Source organism: Lissotriton vulgaris, chromosome 10 (assembly GCF_964263255.1).
Source record: "Lissotriton vulgaris chromosome 10, aLisVul1.2, whole genome shotgun sequence".
Lineage (NCBI taxonomy): Eukaryota > Metazoa > Chordata > Amphibia > Caudata > Salamandridae > Lissotriton > Lissotriton vulgaris.
The window spans coordinates 1,042,727,279-1,042,746,178 of NC_141698.1; the positions used below are offsets into that span (position 1 = coordinate 1,042,727,279).

Genomic DNA, 18,900 nt, shown 5'->3' on the forward strand with positions numbered 1-18,900 from the left:
CACACAGGTCATTCCGGCCAATTACAGAATCGCAAGCAATAATATACCATGCTAGGATCAAGGGGATTCCTGCACTTCCAATCCCATACTCGGTAGCAGTAGTTCACAAATCCCTCCCCGGTGAGTATTCCATGCTCCCCACACCTTCTCCCACTTCCTCGGACATCCCCTGGCTATGAACACCGACTTTTCCCTAAGCATACACCAGTCAAGGTCTTCTGCCCACTGAGCGATTCGGGCGGTTGACTTGCTCCCCACAGCCGGGCTATATTTCGCTTAGCCACGATGTAGAGTGACCCACTCCTTCTGGTATACATTCAGGTCCGTAGGTTCCCAAACATTCAACAGACACTGGCGGGCTTCCGATAATATCTCCGCTGACCCCATGCAGATTTAATGGTGCCATGTGTTTTTTCCACATAGCTCTCAATTGAAGAGCGTATTAGATGATCCTTAATATTTTTGCCTCTCTTGTAGGCAAACATGGGGTATTGTATTGTGGAATCAATGTTTTGGATTAAATTCCCGTTTTTGTTCAGGTTGCGGACTTTATTGGTGTGTACCCCAAAGGGGTTCACACCAATAAGGTTGTGAGACATTTCAATCTTTCGATGGAAGTTTTCTCTTTTGTGATTAGGAGTTCCTCCCTGGGACAGAACCAGGCCCGTTTGAGGGATTTCTTCTCAAATCTATTAGGATAGCCTCTGGCCAAAAGCTAGGATTTTAATATTTGAGCCTCCTTCATGTAATCTTCCTTATGTGAGCAATTTCTTCGAAGGTGAAGAAACTGTCCAAAAAGTAATCAGTCTTTCAATGCTCGTGGATGATGACTCTTGTAGGCCAAAAGAGTATTGCGCTCTGTTGGTTTTATATAGAGTACCTGCTTCATGTTGGATACAGAGGTCAAGAACAGCGGTGCTGTAGCCGATAAACTCATGTTAGTTATATAATTTTCTCTTGTATCATAGATATCCCTATATCGTTAGGTCCTGAAGAGACCCCTTGTCCTGTAAGGTGTCGAAACGCAGTCGACGACAAAAAGTGAACCATCTCCATCATTTAGTTCTCTGGAAAGTCAACTTCAACAATTTTAGTTGGAAACCATTTGTTATTGTCACTAATTTGTCACATATTGTTGTAGGTTCCATGTGCACTGAGGACACAAGGTGCTGTATAATTGCATAGCTGCTTTTTTACATAAACAATTACTGCTCATACTTAAGCTTGTGTTGTGTATGGTTCTTCTCCTTCGGATATCGCACTAACCCAATCCTGCATTGCAATTTTGCATTTGATGTACCATAGATATTGTTCTTTAAACAGGAACCACTGTTTCTGCTTATAATATGTGAGTAGGGTTTCCCTTGTAACCCTTTTCGAGTAGAATAGAGTGGCATAGAGTGCAGTGAAATAGAGTACAATGGCTTAGAGTAAAGTGGCGTTAAGTGTTGTAGAGTATAGTGGCTTAGAGTGCTGTGGGTCCGAGTACGTTGGTGTAGAGGTCAGTGGCGTATAGTGCTAGGGTTTGAGTAAATTTAAGTAGAGTACAGTGATGTTGAGTGGCACCAAGTGCAGTGGAGTTTGGTAGGTTGTTGTGGAGTGTCGCACGGTAGAGCAGAGTGACGTAGTTTAGATTGGCATAGAGTACATTGGCTAAGAGTGGAGTGATACAGAGTAGAGTGCATTGGTATAGAGCTCAGTGTTGCAGAGTGGAGTGGAGTGTTGTGAAGTGCAGTAGCAAAGAGTGCAGGGGTACATTGTGTGTGGGGGTGCATTGGCATAGAGTAGAGTGACAGTGAAGAGTAGAAAGGCATGGAGTGGCGCAGAGTATAGTGCAGTGACCCAGTGTGGAGTGGTCATAGTAGACTGAAGTGGTGTGGAGAGTGTGGTAAAGTGATGTATGCATGGTGTGGTTGTTCACTGCCATTACAGACACATCTCTTTAATTGAAATCACCATTACATTCGCTTAGACATACAGTTTTACTGATAAAAGTATACAGTGCACAAACGATAATGTGTGGAAATGTCATCACCCAGTGTATTGATTTGTTTTCATCTTATTAAAATATTTGTTTCCACCCTACTTCAGAATCGCCAAAAAATGTGCTTCATTTGTGCTTTTCAAATTCTAATATATTATGAAGTATCTTCACGTTTCATTCACAGACATTTAAATTCTGTTGTGTGCTAGAAAAAAAATATTGTAGAGCCTTCCTCAAGCCCAGCCCCAGTAGCTAGCCTGATTGTCACATAAATCCTCTCTTTGAAGTCTGAGATAGAAAAGCCTGACAATTACCCTCTGTCTTTGAATATACAGCAAATGTGACAATATAAGAACTAGATTTAAAGGGCTGTTCACAGAAATCGAGCACTGTTGGAAGAATACAGCAAATAGTGTTTGGGCGACATAAGGGACAAACTCAAGCTAGACAGCCTAAAGCAAATAGAGCCAGCGAATACACAGCAAGTAAATGTGACTTACAAACCATAAAGCCAATAGTAAACAATAGGTGGCATGCATTCCCAGGAAAACGTTCCGAGTAAATAGCAAACCGCTTCAACCTCAAAATGGTACTATTTATAATAGGCTGATGCAGTATATACTTAACATAAAGTATGCCACAACCATATAAATGAATTGCAGAAACATAATGGAACATTTAATTCCAACACACTGTTCTCAATGCAAAGTACAGGAGATTTTCTCTGGAGTGGCCCAAGAGTCCTAGATACAGGCGGCTGTTGCAGTAGTTAAATATAGACACAGTGGAGGTATCAAACTCCATTGGATGCTGCTTCTTTGCCAGGAAAGGAATAATTTTCCTTAATGGAGAGTCGAAATTTGCCTAGCGTAGTAACGGTAAGTTTCAATTCTATTAAGGACACGGAGGCGAGGATTATGCTTTTCTCTCTTCGCTGTTTATTAACATCACATTGCACTGCAGCCAGAAAAGCATCAAAACTTGAATTTTTTTTTAGTATTCCCAACATAGGAATATCAGAAAACATTGTAATAACATCGTTTAATAACTACAAATCCCATGAGATGAACATTTAGGCAGTCCTTCTTTAGTGTCCATAAACCCCAATATAAGGCGTCCAACCAACGAACTCCTCCTCTTTCTTCGTGGCGAGTCAGGCCAAAGTCTCAAGCATCTCTTTTCGCACCATCATTCCCTGGCGGAGAAAAGAACAGCGTGAGCTAAGCCATACCACTAAGCATGAAGGCAAGTCAACAAAGCAGAGTATCAAGTCATCGACATGCAACCCAAGAAAACCGTGACCATACTGCAAGTCGGAAAACGGATTACTTACTCCAGTACGGGCGGGATCTCCGCAGGAGGTATGGGTGGGATAATCCTCGCCTCCGTGTCCTTAATAGAATTGAAACTTACCGTTACTACGCTAGGCAAATTTCGATTCTATGTCAGGACCGGAGGCTTCAGATTATGCTTGTTTAAAGCTTGCTCACCACCAAACTAGCAATATCCACCACTGGCTTAAAATAGAACCTTTTGAAGGTGGAATCCGAAGACCAATCCGCAGCGCGCATGAGGGCTTCTAACTGTGCCCCAAGGGCAAAAGATTTTGAGGCCATGGCCCCTCTTGCTGAGTGAGCTCCGAACTGCCTCGTATCAATACCAGCTTCCTGCATTACCCAACGCACCCACCGGGCTATAGTGGGGGAAGAGACAGCCTTGTGCGGTTTGCGCAGCGCAATCAGCAACTGCCGTTCGCCCGGAGGGCGAAGTTCCGTTGTAACATCCTCATAGGTTTTCAAACACTGTACCACACACAACTTGGGGGCATCTGCAAATGCCGGATAGGAAATAGACCTCGTAGCCAATTTCGTGCGTCGACCCAGGGTAAAGGTCACCCCATCCGGGGAGAACGCTCTCGCCGTGACATCCAGGGCACGCACATCAGACACTCTGCGACAAGATACTAAGCACAAGAGCATCGCCAGTTTAGCTGACAGTTCTTTTAAGGAAAGATACCTGTTAGGCTGCCAGGAAAGAAAAAGGTTTAACACCACGTTAACATCCCACAGGACGGAATACCGTGGCTCCGGCGGTAAAGCCAGACGCACTCCTCTAAGGAGTCGACATACCAGGGGATGCTCCCCAACCGCTGCTCCATCTATCTGCACATGAGCCGCCGATATGGCAGAACGTATCGTATTAATCGTCCGGTATGCCAAGCCGGCGGTAGAGAGTTATGCAAGGAAATTCAGGATAGGAACGAGGCCTGCGACCATGGGATCCAAACCCCGTCGAAGACACCAACGAACCCACCTGGTCCAAGCCGATCTATACCTCTTGGCAGTGCTGCCTGCCCAGGCCTTGGACAAAAAGTGCTGAGCTGAGTTCGAAAGGCCAGGGAGCGACCAACGTCGCCTGAAAGCCTCCATGCCATGAGGCGGAGAGAACCCTGGAGGAGATGGTGAGGGACCCCGTCTGGATTGAGGAGAAGACGAGGAAGCCGGGGGAGTAGGATTGGAGAATCCCAGGAAAGTTCCAGAAGAACTGGAAACCACATTTGCGACCTCCACACGGGCGTCACCATCACCACGTCCGCCATCTGACGGCGAATCTGGGCCGCGGCCCAAACTATCATGGAGAAAGGCGGGAAGGCATACGGCCGTTCCTGACTCCAGTCTTGGAGGAACGCATCCGTCGCTTCCGCCAAAGGATCCGGTCTCCAGCTGAAGAACCTCGGAAGTTGGAAGTCCAGACGGGACGCAAACAGGTCTATGGAAAACAGACCCCAGCCTGCCGCCAGCCAGCGGAACACTTGAACATCCAGCTTCCACAGGCTGGAGTCTCGGAGATATCTCGAGTGCCAATCCGCCACCTGATTGGCCCGACCCGGCAGGTATTCCGCCTGAACCGAGACTTGATGAGCGAGACAATAATCCCAAAAGTCTTTCGCCAGGCCCACAAGGGCTCGTGACCGCGGACCCCCTAAGTGGTTCACATACCGAACTGCTGAGACATTGTCCATCCGCAGAAGGACGCATGACTTCACGGAGTCCCTCGTCCAGCAACGGACGGCGAACGAACCTGCTAGAAGTTCCAAGCAGTTGATGTGAAGTCGCTGTTCGTCTGACGACCAAGCGCCGCCTGTGGAGAAATCCCCGCAGCGGGCGCCCCAGCCAGACCTGCTGGCGTCGGACTCTATCACCAAGTCCGGAACGGACCCGAAAATCGCGCGGCCGTTCCACGCTTCCATGTGGGCTAGCCACCAAGACATTTCCTCTTTGACCTCCACCGACAGGGGAATCCAGTGATCGTAGGATAGCCCTCTGCGCAAATGGTGCGCTTTCAGTCGCTGAAGGGCCCGATAGTGAAGAGGGCCCGGGAATATCGCCTGAATGGACGATGAGAGAAGGCCTACTACCCTGGCCACCTGCCGGAGGGAGGTGTGCGATTTCGAGATAGTTTGCCGAAGCAGATGCTTTATTTTGGCCATCTTTCTGGACGGCAAACAGAGTCGATTTCACCGAGTCCACCACAAAGCCCAGAAACACCATTTGTTGGGCGGGGGTGAAAACCGACTTTTCCCTGTTGACAATAAACCCCAGACCTTGTAACAGGGAGACTGTCTGAGACAGATGGGCGGCCAACTTGCTCCGGTCCTGGCCCAACAGCAAGATGTCGTCCAGGTAGACGATAAGCCGAATCCCCTGACTCCGCAGGGTTTCGATGGCCGGGTGCAGAATTTTTGTAAAGCACCAAGGGGCCGAGGAAAGACCGAACGGAAGGGCCTTGAACTCGAACACCATGTCTTTCCAGCAAAACTGAAGGAAACGACGATGCGGGGGGTAAATCGGAACCACCAGATACGCATCCTTGAGGTCCAGACGGACCATCCAGTCGTTCGGGAGCAAAACGTCCCTCAAAAGATGGATGCCCTCCATCTTGAAGTGGTTGTACACCACCCAGCCATTGAACTCCCTGAGGTTGATGACTGGTCGTCTGCCCCCGTCCACTTTTTCCACAAGAAAAATATTGCTCAGGAAATCCCGGGGGTGGCGCGTTGTTCGACAAATAGCCCCCTTGCGCAGTAGCGCCGAGACTTCTTCGTCGATCAAGAGCGCGTCCGATTGAGAAAACGTTAGGGGCCGGGGAGGCTCCGCCTGGCACGGCTGGTCGTAAAACTCTATGCGGAACCCCCGCACGGTTTGAAGGACCCATGCGTCCGTTGTAATAGCCTCCCACGCTTGGGGGAAACACGCCAACCTCCCCCCAATAACCACCTGATCTGCAGGGATGACACTCACCGTGTGAACTGTTGCCGCCGGAGTCGTTCTGGAAGCTTCCGCGTCCTCTGATACGCTGACCTCTGGTGGGGTAGAAGTTTGTTATAATTCGCAGAGGAGTTGTAGCCTCCCCTGCCGGAGCCATGCCCTTTTCCGGGCTGTTGCTGACCACCACGGCCGGTCGTGAGGCCCCTACCACGACCAGCCCCCCGGGAAAAACGCTGGTGGAAGACCCGCTTGATGGTCGACTGGGCCTTATCCAGGGAGGTGAAGGTGGAGACAAACTTCCCCAGTTCTTTAATGAATGGCTCACCAAAGAGTCCTCCTTGGGCGACCGCGCCAGCTTCCGACGAAGCCAAATCGCCCAACTTGGGATCCAATTTTATCAGTAGCGACCGACGCCGCTCGGTCGACAGGGCACAGTTGGCATTCCCCAAAAAGATAACCGCCCGTTGCGCCCAGTTGGACAATACTTCCGGGCAAATGGCGCTGCCCGACACCTTGGCTTCTTCGGCCATATCGAGAATCTTGGTGAGGGGGCCAATGGTGTCCAAGAGCTTGTCCTGGCGTCGATCCCCTTCCGGGGGTCCTTGCTGAACTTCGCCATGAAGGTGGCCATTTTCCCATCAAGTTCCGGCGTCATGGCCACCTTCCCCTCCAGAGTCGGGCGAGGACATTCGCCCCTCAGACAGCTGCGCGCCTCCTTCTCCAAGGGCTTGCGGAGGCGGCCCGCCACAAACTGCGCCACCTTATCACCGGGCGCCCAGGCGGCTGACCGCGGGTGCATGATCTCGTCCGGGTCCAGCATGCCCGAAGTGTCCTTGGGCAACTCCGTCGAATTGGACGCCGGTCGCCATGATCGCACGGAGTCCTCGTCGTCGTCGTCCGTATCCGCGGGGGAAGCCCCCCCCCCAGGGAGGCCGGGACATCGTTCGCCGGTGTAGAAGTTGTCTGAGGCGGAGGCGCCTCGAGGGTCGACCCAGACGCTTTAGCCAGGAAAGCGTCGCGTAGGCGCTCGAAAGCGTCCTTGTCCACAACTTGCGAACCACTGGGACCCGCGTCCCCACGTGACTTTTTGGCCGCCGGCGGCTGGCCAGGATCGTTGGCGGGGGAACCCCCTGGGGCCGGTGCCAACTTTGCACATTCCAAGACAATGCGGGCTGAAAGTCTGTCCTCCATAGGCCCAACGATTTCCTGCACACACCGGTAAATCGACTGGTCCACAGCCGCATAGAACTCGTCGTCCTGGAGGTATTGGTGAGACTCCTCCTCCTCGACGTAGTACCCCTTAGCCATGTCGCTACGTAGTAGATAAGAAAGTGAAACTGAGGGTTCCGATGGCGTACACAGACTGCCACGTGTGGGCCGACCGAAGGTTGGCAAAAGTTGTAGGCCGGTGGAACCGGACAATGAAAAGGCAGCACCAGCCTTTACAGCGCGCCGACCCTCTCTCCAGAGACCAGGCCGCACCGCCTCCCAGCGCGCTCGAGCGGGGAACACCCCAGCGGAAGCTGTTGCAGAAAAAAGGTGCTGAAATCGCCCGCAGGCTTCAACATGGGTACAACCACTATACAGACCCCACCGGGGCGTTCAACACGGGACAGTACAACCCAAGAGGGCGTCAGGGTTAGGCGGCAGCAGGGCACCAGCGATGTCGACTCCCCAGCGCAGCTCCAATTAATGAGACGAAAACTGCGCGCGGGCAGGCGAGACGCAACGGCGCCCTCTAGCGGTGACTCAACACCGCGGAATACACGGGGACATCGCGTAAGGGGCGAAGGCGTCCCCGCGATGGAAGGGGCTCTGTAAGGGAAGAAAAACCCCACAGGCCCCCCAAAGCAACAATCAATGCAAATAGAATAGAAGAAAACACAAACACCTCAACAAACACAAAAGTGTGAGAGAGGGATAATAGCACTTAACTGGCTGCGAAGCAGCGAAGAAAGAGGAGGAGTTCGTTGGTTGGACGCCTTATATTGGGGTTTATGGACACTAAAGAAGGACTGCCTAAATGTTCATCTCATGGGATTTGTAGTTATTAAACGATGTTATTACAATGTTTTCTGATATTCCTATGTTGGGAATACTAAAAAAAAATTCAAGTTTTGATGCTTTTCTGGCTGCTGTGCGATGTGATGTTAATAAACAGCGAAGAGAGAAAAGCATAATCTGAAGCCTCCGGTCCTGACATAGAATTAAAAAAAAAACTTGATGCTCCTGCATTAAACTGTGCTCTTGACACGTTATATGAACTATGAAGCCAAGGCATTTTACCATGGCTGTTAAAATAGGTAGAGTGCCCTGTCATGTAGGCCATCTGTTTCCAAGAGCAAAGTTCAATTTTACTTGCCTTTAGATTTGAAGAAATTAAGGTATCTAGTGTGCTGTGCTTCCCTAAAAGTGTGTCCTGTTACTAGGAAATCAAAGTGAGATTTCAGCAATGCAGGCAACCCAAATCATTTTTTTCATGTCTTAGATTATCATCTCCAATAAGAACAACTTTGACTCTTCCATTTCTTCCTTTGACTTTTCACTTGTCTTATACATTCCGATTATCTTTTCCTGTAAGAACAATGTGAGCAGTATCTCGGCAAAATTCAAGCACTGCCTTTTGGAGGTTGTTCACTGGATTAATAGCAACATACACAAACTTAACAGCAACAAAACTGCCATTTTTCTAACAACTTTATTAAAATAATTTGTGCTTTGCATACATGTCTACAAGGAAGATAGTTCCAATGTTTGATGTCCACATTGGAAAAGAAGTGCCCACCCATTCAAAACCTAATATGGCGGGAAACTGAAAGAGGTAAGCATGTGAGGAACTGAGGAGTCTTAAAGGGGCTGAGGGATGTTAGATGAAGCCGTGTGAAGAGGGTACCAAATTTGCTGCGTGCTTGATGAGTAATGCCAAGTGCCACAAAGATGATTCTTTTGGTACCAGTAACAAATGACTGGCAAATAAATGGATTGAGATAGAGGAGCATGCCCCGTTGAAATATTAACTGAAGTCTATAGGATGGGTTGAAGTTTCTGTAATGTGATTTTGTTTGGAATTTCAATAGAGAGCTACAACAGTCGGCTCCAGCTAAGCTAATATCCTAGAGTAATTTATAGCAGTCAATTGGAAGCAGGGGTATACTTTTTCACAGCCTGCATAGACCGCAGACGGTGAGGGCGAAGAAGCGGATCATATTTCTTTGTCTCATTTGAAATTTAGCCAATGAAGTTTGGAGATGGCTTCTGCTATTGGAGTAAGAGATGCTGGTTTAGTTGATGTAGGTTTTACAGACAAATGGATGTGGTGGTCAGATGTATTACATTTAATATATCCGTTTTAGTTATCCTGTTAATTAAATGAATTTGGAATTCATGGAAATTTTACCCTTGTAACATTTTTAACATGATTGTATTAAAGTTATTAGACCACTATCAGTTTTGTGGCTGTTAAGTATGTTTGTTGCTATTAATCCATTGAACAACCTCAGAAAGGGAGTGTTTGTATTTTTCAGAGGTGCGCCCACATTGTTACTACTGGAGATTATAGCCTGAGTGGTCTGTTTTAAGTCCCAAGTGAAAAACCAAAGGAATAAATAAGAAGAACCCAAATAGTTTTTTCTGGAGATAATAATCTTGGTATCGTCTGTGTGAGACATAACTGCAAAGCTAAATGAAGAAATAAGAGCCAGTGAGGTAAGAAAGAAATTGACTAGAGTGCTAGGTAGTTATGGCTCTTCCATTGATTGGCAGCTACAAGATCAACCCTGAGCTTTCCCACAGAGTCCTGTTCCCCTGCATCCAATTTACTGACCTGTCTGGTCAACATGGTTGATTGCACTGTAGCCAATAGTGCCGATTATGGCGGAGAGGGAGTTTACATACATGTAAGAGACGATAGGGAATGAGGTACACTCGGGTCACACCAAGGTCCTTGGACATAAGGAGGAGGAGAAAAAGAAGTGCTTGGTAGCTCCAGGTCAATTAAGATTTTAACTAGACGAGGAGTGCAACCCGTATGCCACTGTCGTCTTATGTGCTCAGTAGGATATGATGGTCAACTGTGTTGAATGCAGCTGATAGGTTTGTAAATAACCTTTGCTAAATTATCACCTTAAATGACCAACATTTCATTTAACAAGACTACCAGACCAGGGTAGGTTCTGAGCTCCGCTGTGGGTGCAAGACATCTGCCAGGAAACTCATGTTCTTCCAGATATTTGTGTATTTGAAAAGCCACCATGTTTTCCATGTTCTTCCTCAATGCTGTTTTTGTTTCTCCAGGAACTGGCTGTGTTGGTGGGGATTAAGAAAGTTTTTTTAGAACAGGGAACCAAGTGGTCAAAGCATTAGATCTTAATTAGTGTTTCATATCCTTGTGAATGGGTAAAGGGGTGTTTCAAGGCGTGAGTTGGCTGTAACAGTTTGAAGGTACTTGTGATAGTAGAAAAACAAGTTCTATGTGGACCAATAAAAGTGGAAATATAAGTGGTTTTAATATTAATGTTACTAATGTAGAAGTATTGGTGGGAGTAATAATAATTTAAGGGGAAATGTTTACTTGGTTTGTCAGTGGTGTTGGCTTGCTGATAATTTTTTTCTGTTGTGAGAAAAGGGATTTTAGTAATATATCATACATATGCCTTCAAATATGTAAAGAGAAGACAGGATTGCCTATAAAAGGAGTTTAGTGTGTGAACAGCAATATTTCTAGGAGCATAAACATGTTGATTGAAGGTAACAGAAAAGTTCTAATTTTACACTTTGCCATTTGCTGTATAATTACTCTGCAGACAGTGCTTTGTTCTCATCTGTTATCATTTCCTGGTTTGACTGTAGGTCATAAATAGGAATACCACTAGATTAATAAATGAATGACAATTTGAGTGGCTGTTTATTTGAAGCACCTCAAATGTTCAAATAATAATGGTAAGAAACTATGTTTTATTTTTGTAAAAACGTATTCTCTTTGATTCAGTAGCACGGAAGTGGAGCATGGCTTTCTTTTTGGGTTGAGCGTCTTAGTGCTAACCACCAGAGACAAAAATGTATTATACTTGTCCGGTTGAGATGTCTAAATGTAATGTTTTGATGAGCCGTGACAACAATTGTTAAATATATTTTTGTAATATGTTTCACTGTAAATAGGAAGAGGAGAAGCTCAAGGTGTGAAAATCACGAGTACACAAGTGACCACGGAGGATAGCCCAGTTCTGACTTCCTTGAATTCATTGAGCGACTGCATTTTAAAAACCGGGATAACTGCCTCCACTACTTCTGGTAAGAAAGATGCACCTCCTGCATGCAAAGGGGCATCATTTGGAAATGCGCCAAGGTTGAAATCTGGGATAGCCATTAGGAGACCAGGATGTACAGACAGCAGTTGTTCAAACTATCCTGATCAAGGAAGAGTGGAAAATAAACAAACCGACTTGTCACTGATAGAATGCAGCAATGGACAAAACATGGAACGTTCAAAATGCTTTAATCGCATTCAGTTTCCAGAACAAGATATGCCCCTTGCGACATCACAGAACAGTTTGTCAATTGCTTCAATAAGTTCAGTTGATGTAAACAGCAATGTCTGTAACGCTGCTGTTGATTTTTATCAAGTTACAGAAGAATTTGTTGGGCAACGAAAATCCAAAGATGTATCGATTCCATGGTCTGCAAGCAGTGATGCAAATGGCAGCCTTTTAGTGGCTGGAACAGAGGAATCATCCTCTGTGTTTGTTGAAAGAGATGAACAGGTAGTCAGCTTAGCGTGTCAGGATGTACTTTCATCTGATCGATATCACCCACACAAAGTGTTGGCGAAAACAGATAAGACTACTGGTATAAAGAGGAAACAAGCCAACAAAGATGCAGAAAATGTTTCCATAGCAACACTTATAGGAAATGAAAAACGATTGGCAACAGAATTGAAAAATCAAATGAAGAACCCAGGAAGGGAAGATAAAGTTGCTTCCACTGCTGATATTGGCAACCTAGAGACTCTAGTTGGAGAGCTAAACAAGAATGGCGTGTTTCCAGATTCATTTCAGCTTAACTCTGATTTCAGTCCTGAAAATTATACTGATAAAAAAGAAGCCTGTCCCAACAAAGAATTTAGTGATCTAGACAATGTGGATGATCTCCTGGAGGAGGCAATATCACTACTTTCCTATGAAAATGGAAACTATGTGGTTGATACTGAATGCAAAAATGGAGAGACTGATGAACATTTTGCTTTTGATCATTCAGAAATTGTAAATAACTCTGAAGCTTTTTCTATTGATAAACAAATTGAAAATGCACCATTGGTTAAGAGCTGGCAGGTTGAGGAAGCTCATTTATTTAGTTGCCAGAGAGCAGTGCCGATGGTTGGGAAGCATGTGTGGAAATTCAGGTCCTGTGCTAGAACTTATCCATGGCCCTTCTCTGAAGACTTTCGGTCAAGGTTCAAAACAAATACTGCTTTGGCTGCTGAAAATGAGGAACCTGCTCATGTAGAAATCATAAAACATGTCAATTCAGTGAAGGAGATAGGAGAAGATATCCCACAATTAGTTGCAGGAGAGCACCAAGAATCTGCTTGTAAAAAAAAGAAACTGGATCGAAGTTTAGAAAGTGCAAGCTGTGCTAGAGACCCAAATCCTGTTGCTGACATGGATGATATACATAACTGTTTATCAACTCCTTTGTTACCCGATTCTACTATAGCACCAAAAACTTTTTCCGGCTTACCAGCAGATGCACTAATGTCACAAACACAAAAAGATGAGACATTGAGCAATGGAAATGATTCCCTTCAAATTGATGTTGCATTAAACAACTGTATAGATCTAATTGTGGAAGGAAAAATAGTTGAAGACAACACTGCATCTGTTTTTACACCTGTGGCAGATCAAGCACCTGACAACCTAATGAATGCAGGAAATGAAAGACATTTTGGATGTTCATCCCAGCAAGCTGAAAGCTTCCCAGAAACTTTATCAAATACAGAAACTTCAAACCAAGAAATTCTTTCTCTGAAGAGTTGGACTGTGAGAGGCAAAGAGAATGTGGGTAGTTTAATTACTAGTTCTGATCTCAAATTAGATCACTTTAGTGCATGTGTTCATGTCGATTTGCAACAGAAACCTGTTCATATTATGTGCAGTAAAGATCTCCAAACAACTACCTTACAACACTTTTCAGACGAATGCTCCGCACCAACAGAAGACATTGCCTCAAACAAGAGCAGTTTACTGGAGAGTACTTCACTTAAACAATGTGATCCGCCTACTTCAGAGAACACTGATGTAACTTTTGAATCCTCAAATTTGGAGGACAGCCGCATAAGAGATTCATTGAATGATGATTCTTTGTGGGAATTCTCTACCCCATCCCAGAACTTGAAGAATGCACAAAATGAAATGCGTCCGACAAATGAGGTCGCAGTTGTTGAAGATGATGTTCTGTTATTAGATGTTATTCAGGATGATCCTGAGCTATTTGGGGGTTCCACTGAAGAAGAGTCTAAATCTGAACTCAAAAGTGCCCGGGTACAACAGGAACCCTTCAAAGACATATCCATTGGAAACCAACCTTTCATACCTTTAGTATCCAAGTTTTCGGATGACTTATCAAGCAAAAGCAATGAAAGGTATGCACTTTTTACTATTTTACCAAAACGGTTGACTATGGCATTTACTATTTTGCAATGTCAGGGTGAGATTCGGTGGTCACCATTTTTTCATCTCTCTTAGCCTACAGCTCTTAGAATAATGCACATACATTTTCAGACTTTATTTAATATGTGGCAAAGGCACAGGGCTCTATGTAGAATGTTCATATTGAAGCCTGCAATACTTATTGAATATTCTAGGTAGTAATTTAATTTGCAGTTGTTGCCAAGGTAAGAGGAAATGGCACAAACCTTTGTTTGCCTCCCTTCTTGCATCATCCATTGACCAAATACTGCCCTTTAACAGGTGCATAGGGCACTTTGCTCCATGCGTAAAGTTTGCCATACAAAAAAAAGTGTCTCCATTGAATTCATTTTGACATCCATCACTGTTGAAGAGGTTTCCTTGATGATTATTCTGGACTCTAGTTTGTTCATTTGTGTATTCACTGCAGTTACAAGTTGTATTGTTATGCCGCCCAGTGCTGTGATCATCTTCCTTTAGCTTCTCAAGAGTTCACCTACTGAGGCATTGTCAATCTCCATCTTTAATTTCTCCATTTTTAGCTTCCTGTTGGTGATTTATTGGTAAGCTGAGGGGTGTAGGCCTTCTTCTATCATGTGGAGTGATGCCCCAGCATGCTAATTCGTGTGATTCCACTAGTGTCTTAACTTTATGGGTGCAAACACTTGACGCACATTGCTTCCTCTGGCATTCATAGCCTCACACAGACTCCTCATCCCATTTCCCCGGTTCGAAGAAATTCGGGCACCTCTGCTAATGTCTTTCTACTTCTAGAGTGAAGGCGCCTCCACTCCCATAGACACTGCCGGATGTCACCGCAAAGATTGAGTCAGTGCTTTTTGAAAGCATCGTGCACCATCTTTTACTCTGGTATGAGAGGGGAGAACATCTCATATTTTTGCACATCAAGGCCATTGGAGAAAGCAGTAAAAAGACAGTATCCACTGTTTCACTATAGTTTAGGATCCACACCACTACTCCAAATTCTCTGCTGACCCCAGCAAACTAAAAAACTAATGTCCAATCTCGCTGCTCTCATTCCCAGCGAAGGTACTGGAAAAGTTCCTCAACAAGCAACTCATGACACAACTGCTACTCCACGCCTTCCAAGCAGGCTTATGTAGCAATCATGGCACCAAATCTGTCCTGATGGCAGCCACGGATGTCATCCGAGCAGCTCTGATCCTCCTTGATCTCTCTGCATCCTTCAACACATATCCCACCACACTCTGATCAAAAGACTCCACCACATCGGCATCCAAGAGGACATGCTTAGATGGGTCACCTTCTTCCACACCGGAAGAACTCAGAAAATCCACCACCTCTCTTTCACCTTTGAACCCAAGGAGATCACCCGTGGTGTCCCCCAGGGCTCATTCCTCTGCCCCCGCTCTTCAACACATATATGACCCTGCTGGCCAACTTTGTCAGATGCCTTGGCTTCAACATAATTTCCTATGCAGGCGACTCATCCTCTCGTTCATTGACGACCCCACCACCATAGCCAACTTCCTCAGATGCATGACAAGCGTCGCTGACCGGATGAACTGCCTGCAGCTAAACACAGACAAGACGGATGTACTGATGTTCAGCAGCAACACATGGAACGACTTCTGGTGGTCGTGAGACCTAGGACCTGCACATCCTCCCTCCAACCACTCCATAAACCTCAGAATCAACATTGACCGCAAGCTATCCATGAAATCACAGATCAACACTGTCCCCTCTGCCTGCTTCCTCACTCTTCACGTGGTACATAAGATCTTCAAGTGGCTGCTCCTACACACGAGACTCACTGTTTCACAGGCCCTCATCACCAGCTGACTGAACTGCGGTAACGTCTTCTATGTAGGAATCACCGCACACCTCCTACACAGACTTCAGAACAGGAACGCGGCAGCCAGACTCGTCCTCTGCCTTCCCCGATGAGCCCACATCACACCCCATCTTAGGCAACTCCTCTGGCTCCCTATACAGAAGATGCCAATTGAAACTGCTGACGGACGCATACAAGGCTCTACACAACGAAGCACCCGCCTACAAAAGTCACTGCCTGAACTTCCACCAACCGTCGAAGACTACGCTCCGCCTCCCTGTCACTTGCCCATACTTCCCGAATCTACAGGAGCTGAAGTGGAGGACACTCCTTCTCCCACATTGCAGCAAAGACCTTTAACAGCCCTTCCCATGGACCTATGGGCCATCACCTCATTTACGGAATTACGTATGGCACTCAAGACCTGGCTGTTCGAAAAAGCCTTGGAGACCTGCAAGTGCCTGGATAGCCTACTGGGTGTTTTGCCGTGCTTTATAAATCTTGATTGATTTATTGAGACTCTTCCTGTCGTGTAAGCAAAGTGTTCTGTTCCACCTCAACAGCATGACTGCAATATTCTCAGAAACTAAACAAAGAGGCATGCACTCTTGGCAACTATGTCTTTTGTCCATCTATTTTTCTGAATGGGAGTTGTTTAACCCATTCGATGCTGATGACGGCCCCCAGCCTTCATTGCACACGGTGCTCGTGTGCTGATGACGGCTGGGGGCTGTCATGACCACGCCCGCGATCGGACCTTCCATCCGGACAACAACTCTTGGTTGTCGGTCCCTTCCTGACCCTTGCAATTGGAAGGTGAGATCCGCCTCACTAACCAAAAACCTTAACTAGCCACCCACCCTTGCTATTTGACCAACCACAGTCACCTGACATAATCACCCTGCACTGGCCCTCGGACTCTGATTACTTATCACTCCCTTGTCACAGTTTACAACTGTCTGTGCTGGTTGAGTGACACAGTACACTATTCACACACGGATGGAAGGTCGTGACATTAAGCATGGTTCATTAGACAACAAATGCTTCCCTATGCAGGTTCGAACTCTAAAAATATTGTTTTTTTTTGTCTTTTGTTCCCCTCGTTTTCCCCACAGGGTTATGGTTAACAATCAGGCAATCCATTCTTAGTCCTGATGATCCTTTATTTTGTACAGGATCGAAACGCCATCAACAGTTTATGTAGTTTCGTGCTAGTTTTCCATTGTGTTACCCAACTGTGTTTACTACATGTGGTCAGCTTGGTTAAACTCTAACTCATTCCCAGCGCCCATTTATTTTAGAATTGCCTGCCAATCACCCTTTTTTTATTTTTCTTGGTTTGTCCTCCTTGTGTTATATGTACTGGATACAGGATTGTATCCCACTGTATAATTGTTCACCCTATTTTGTCAAATTATTAGCATTGATTAAATCATTGTCCGGCTGGACAAATTTTCTTATAGCACACATTGTTGTCTATAATTAATTATTTGCCCCGTATGTATTTTGATAAGTTAAGGACCTTTGTTGCTTGTTATAACTGTTACCCCTGGTCCTTGATTACCTAGTGGGTTCCCTTGTTGTTTTGAAACAATCCAATGCACGTCTGCAATTCAAGTTTTTGAGTTTCAGATTGCAGAATAGCTGAATGTTCAGGCATCCAACAAGATTTGGTCAAAGTTGGTTGTATCATGGCATATCGCGGCTTAAAACGCTGGTCATAATCAGGAATGTAAGTGCGCCCTAACTTTAAAAAACACAGTAAAGATTGTAGTTTTTTTAGAGTTGTAGGAGCGCGCAACTGTGCACATTTATCCAGAAAGTGAGGTGCTAAACCTCGACCTTCATTGTTGAGCTCATAGCCCAGGAACAACACTGTGTACTCTGCAATGTGTGATTTTGCAAAGTTAAATTTGTAACCGAGGTCCGCAAACATAACAATGATGTGGTCAACGCAACAGAGATGTGGCCATAATTCGTCGTCTGAGATAAATATCATCCACATACGAGCATGCATCAGGGTCGAGTCCCTCTAACAGAGAGACAATTCGAGTGGCAAACACGCCTGGGCTGTTTTTGTAGCCCATGACTAATCTTTTGAACTGTTTTTGTTTGCCGCCAGAAGTGAAAGCTGTCCATTGACTACTAAGGGAGGGCAGCTTATGGCTAAAAAAGCCATTGGATATGTCAAGTGTGGTCTTAAACAGTTTTCTCACAAGACTATCCACAAGGTCAGAACTGTGAGTGTTCTGTACCGCACAGGTCCGACAATGAGAGTTCAAGTGCCGGTAAACCAAAACTAGGTGGTACGACCCATCTGGTTTGCTCACAGTAAAAAGAGGATTATTCATGGGTGACGCACGTCTCAATCACACCTTGATAGTTCAATTGTTCAAGGATTTCTGCAAACTAATGGTCAGAATCCTGTGTTTTTCAACAGGAGTAGTATTAGGAAATACTGCTTCCAGTTGATCAAATTTCTTGGCAAGCCAAAAAGGCATAGTCTTTCACTTGGGGGCGCTTGCCAATAACCATATTAATCATGACAGGACTAATCTTTATCCCGGCTGGCGCAACTGGTTGCGGCACAGCACCAGGTGCCCCCACCTGGATGTGGCGGGAAACGTAAAGCCCTAAGCACCCCTACAACGGATGCATAAAGGACACTCAAATCCGCAGTGGGGATCGTAAGATAACGTTGGTGAGGAGTGAATCCAACCAATACAGGCCAAGTGGCCCCAGGAATAGACAAAGGACCCAAACGACCTGCACCCACGGCGTGGGGAAGGGCGCCATTAAAACAAACTTGATGCTGCCAATCTGAAATTGGAATCTCCTGTGTCCTTTATGGTGTATACGTATTAGGTACGGCAGTGGGATTGTGTAAACTTGAAACGTACCACCGTCCGCATTCACTGCAGGAAAGGTAACCCATGATTAGAATAGTTCAAACAGGTATGCTGCCTCAGCACACACCACAAAAAAGTACTGCCATACCTTCCAAGGGAACGCCAAACACCTGCAAATGATTGCGGACGGGCACCCGACTTTGCGGGGTAATGTCAACATCACCCATGAGGACACAAAAGCGAATCAACATTCTATAAATTTTTAGCACAAACTGGCAGTAATCCAAAGTAAGATCCTTTT

The 18,900-nt window shown here is 45.8% G+C and overlaps 1 protein-coding gene across 1 annotated transcript in view; it reads left to right on the forward strand.

The window, feature by feature from the left end:
* TOPAZ1 (testis and ovary specific TOPAZ 1) overlaps positions 1-18,900 on the forward strand; it is a 1,918,280-nt gene that overhangs the window by 41,964 nt on the left and 1,857,416 nt on the right. The window contains exon 2 of the mRNA XM_086942092.1: positions 11,410-13,888. Coding sequence (XP_086798218.1) covers positions 11,410-13,888 — 2,479 coding nt within the window. The remainder of the gene's footprint in view (positions 1-11,409; positions 13,889-18,900) is intronic.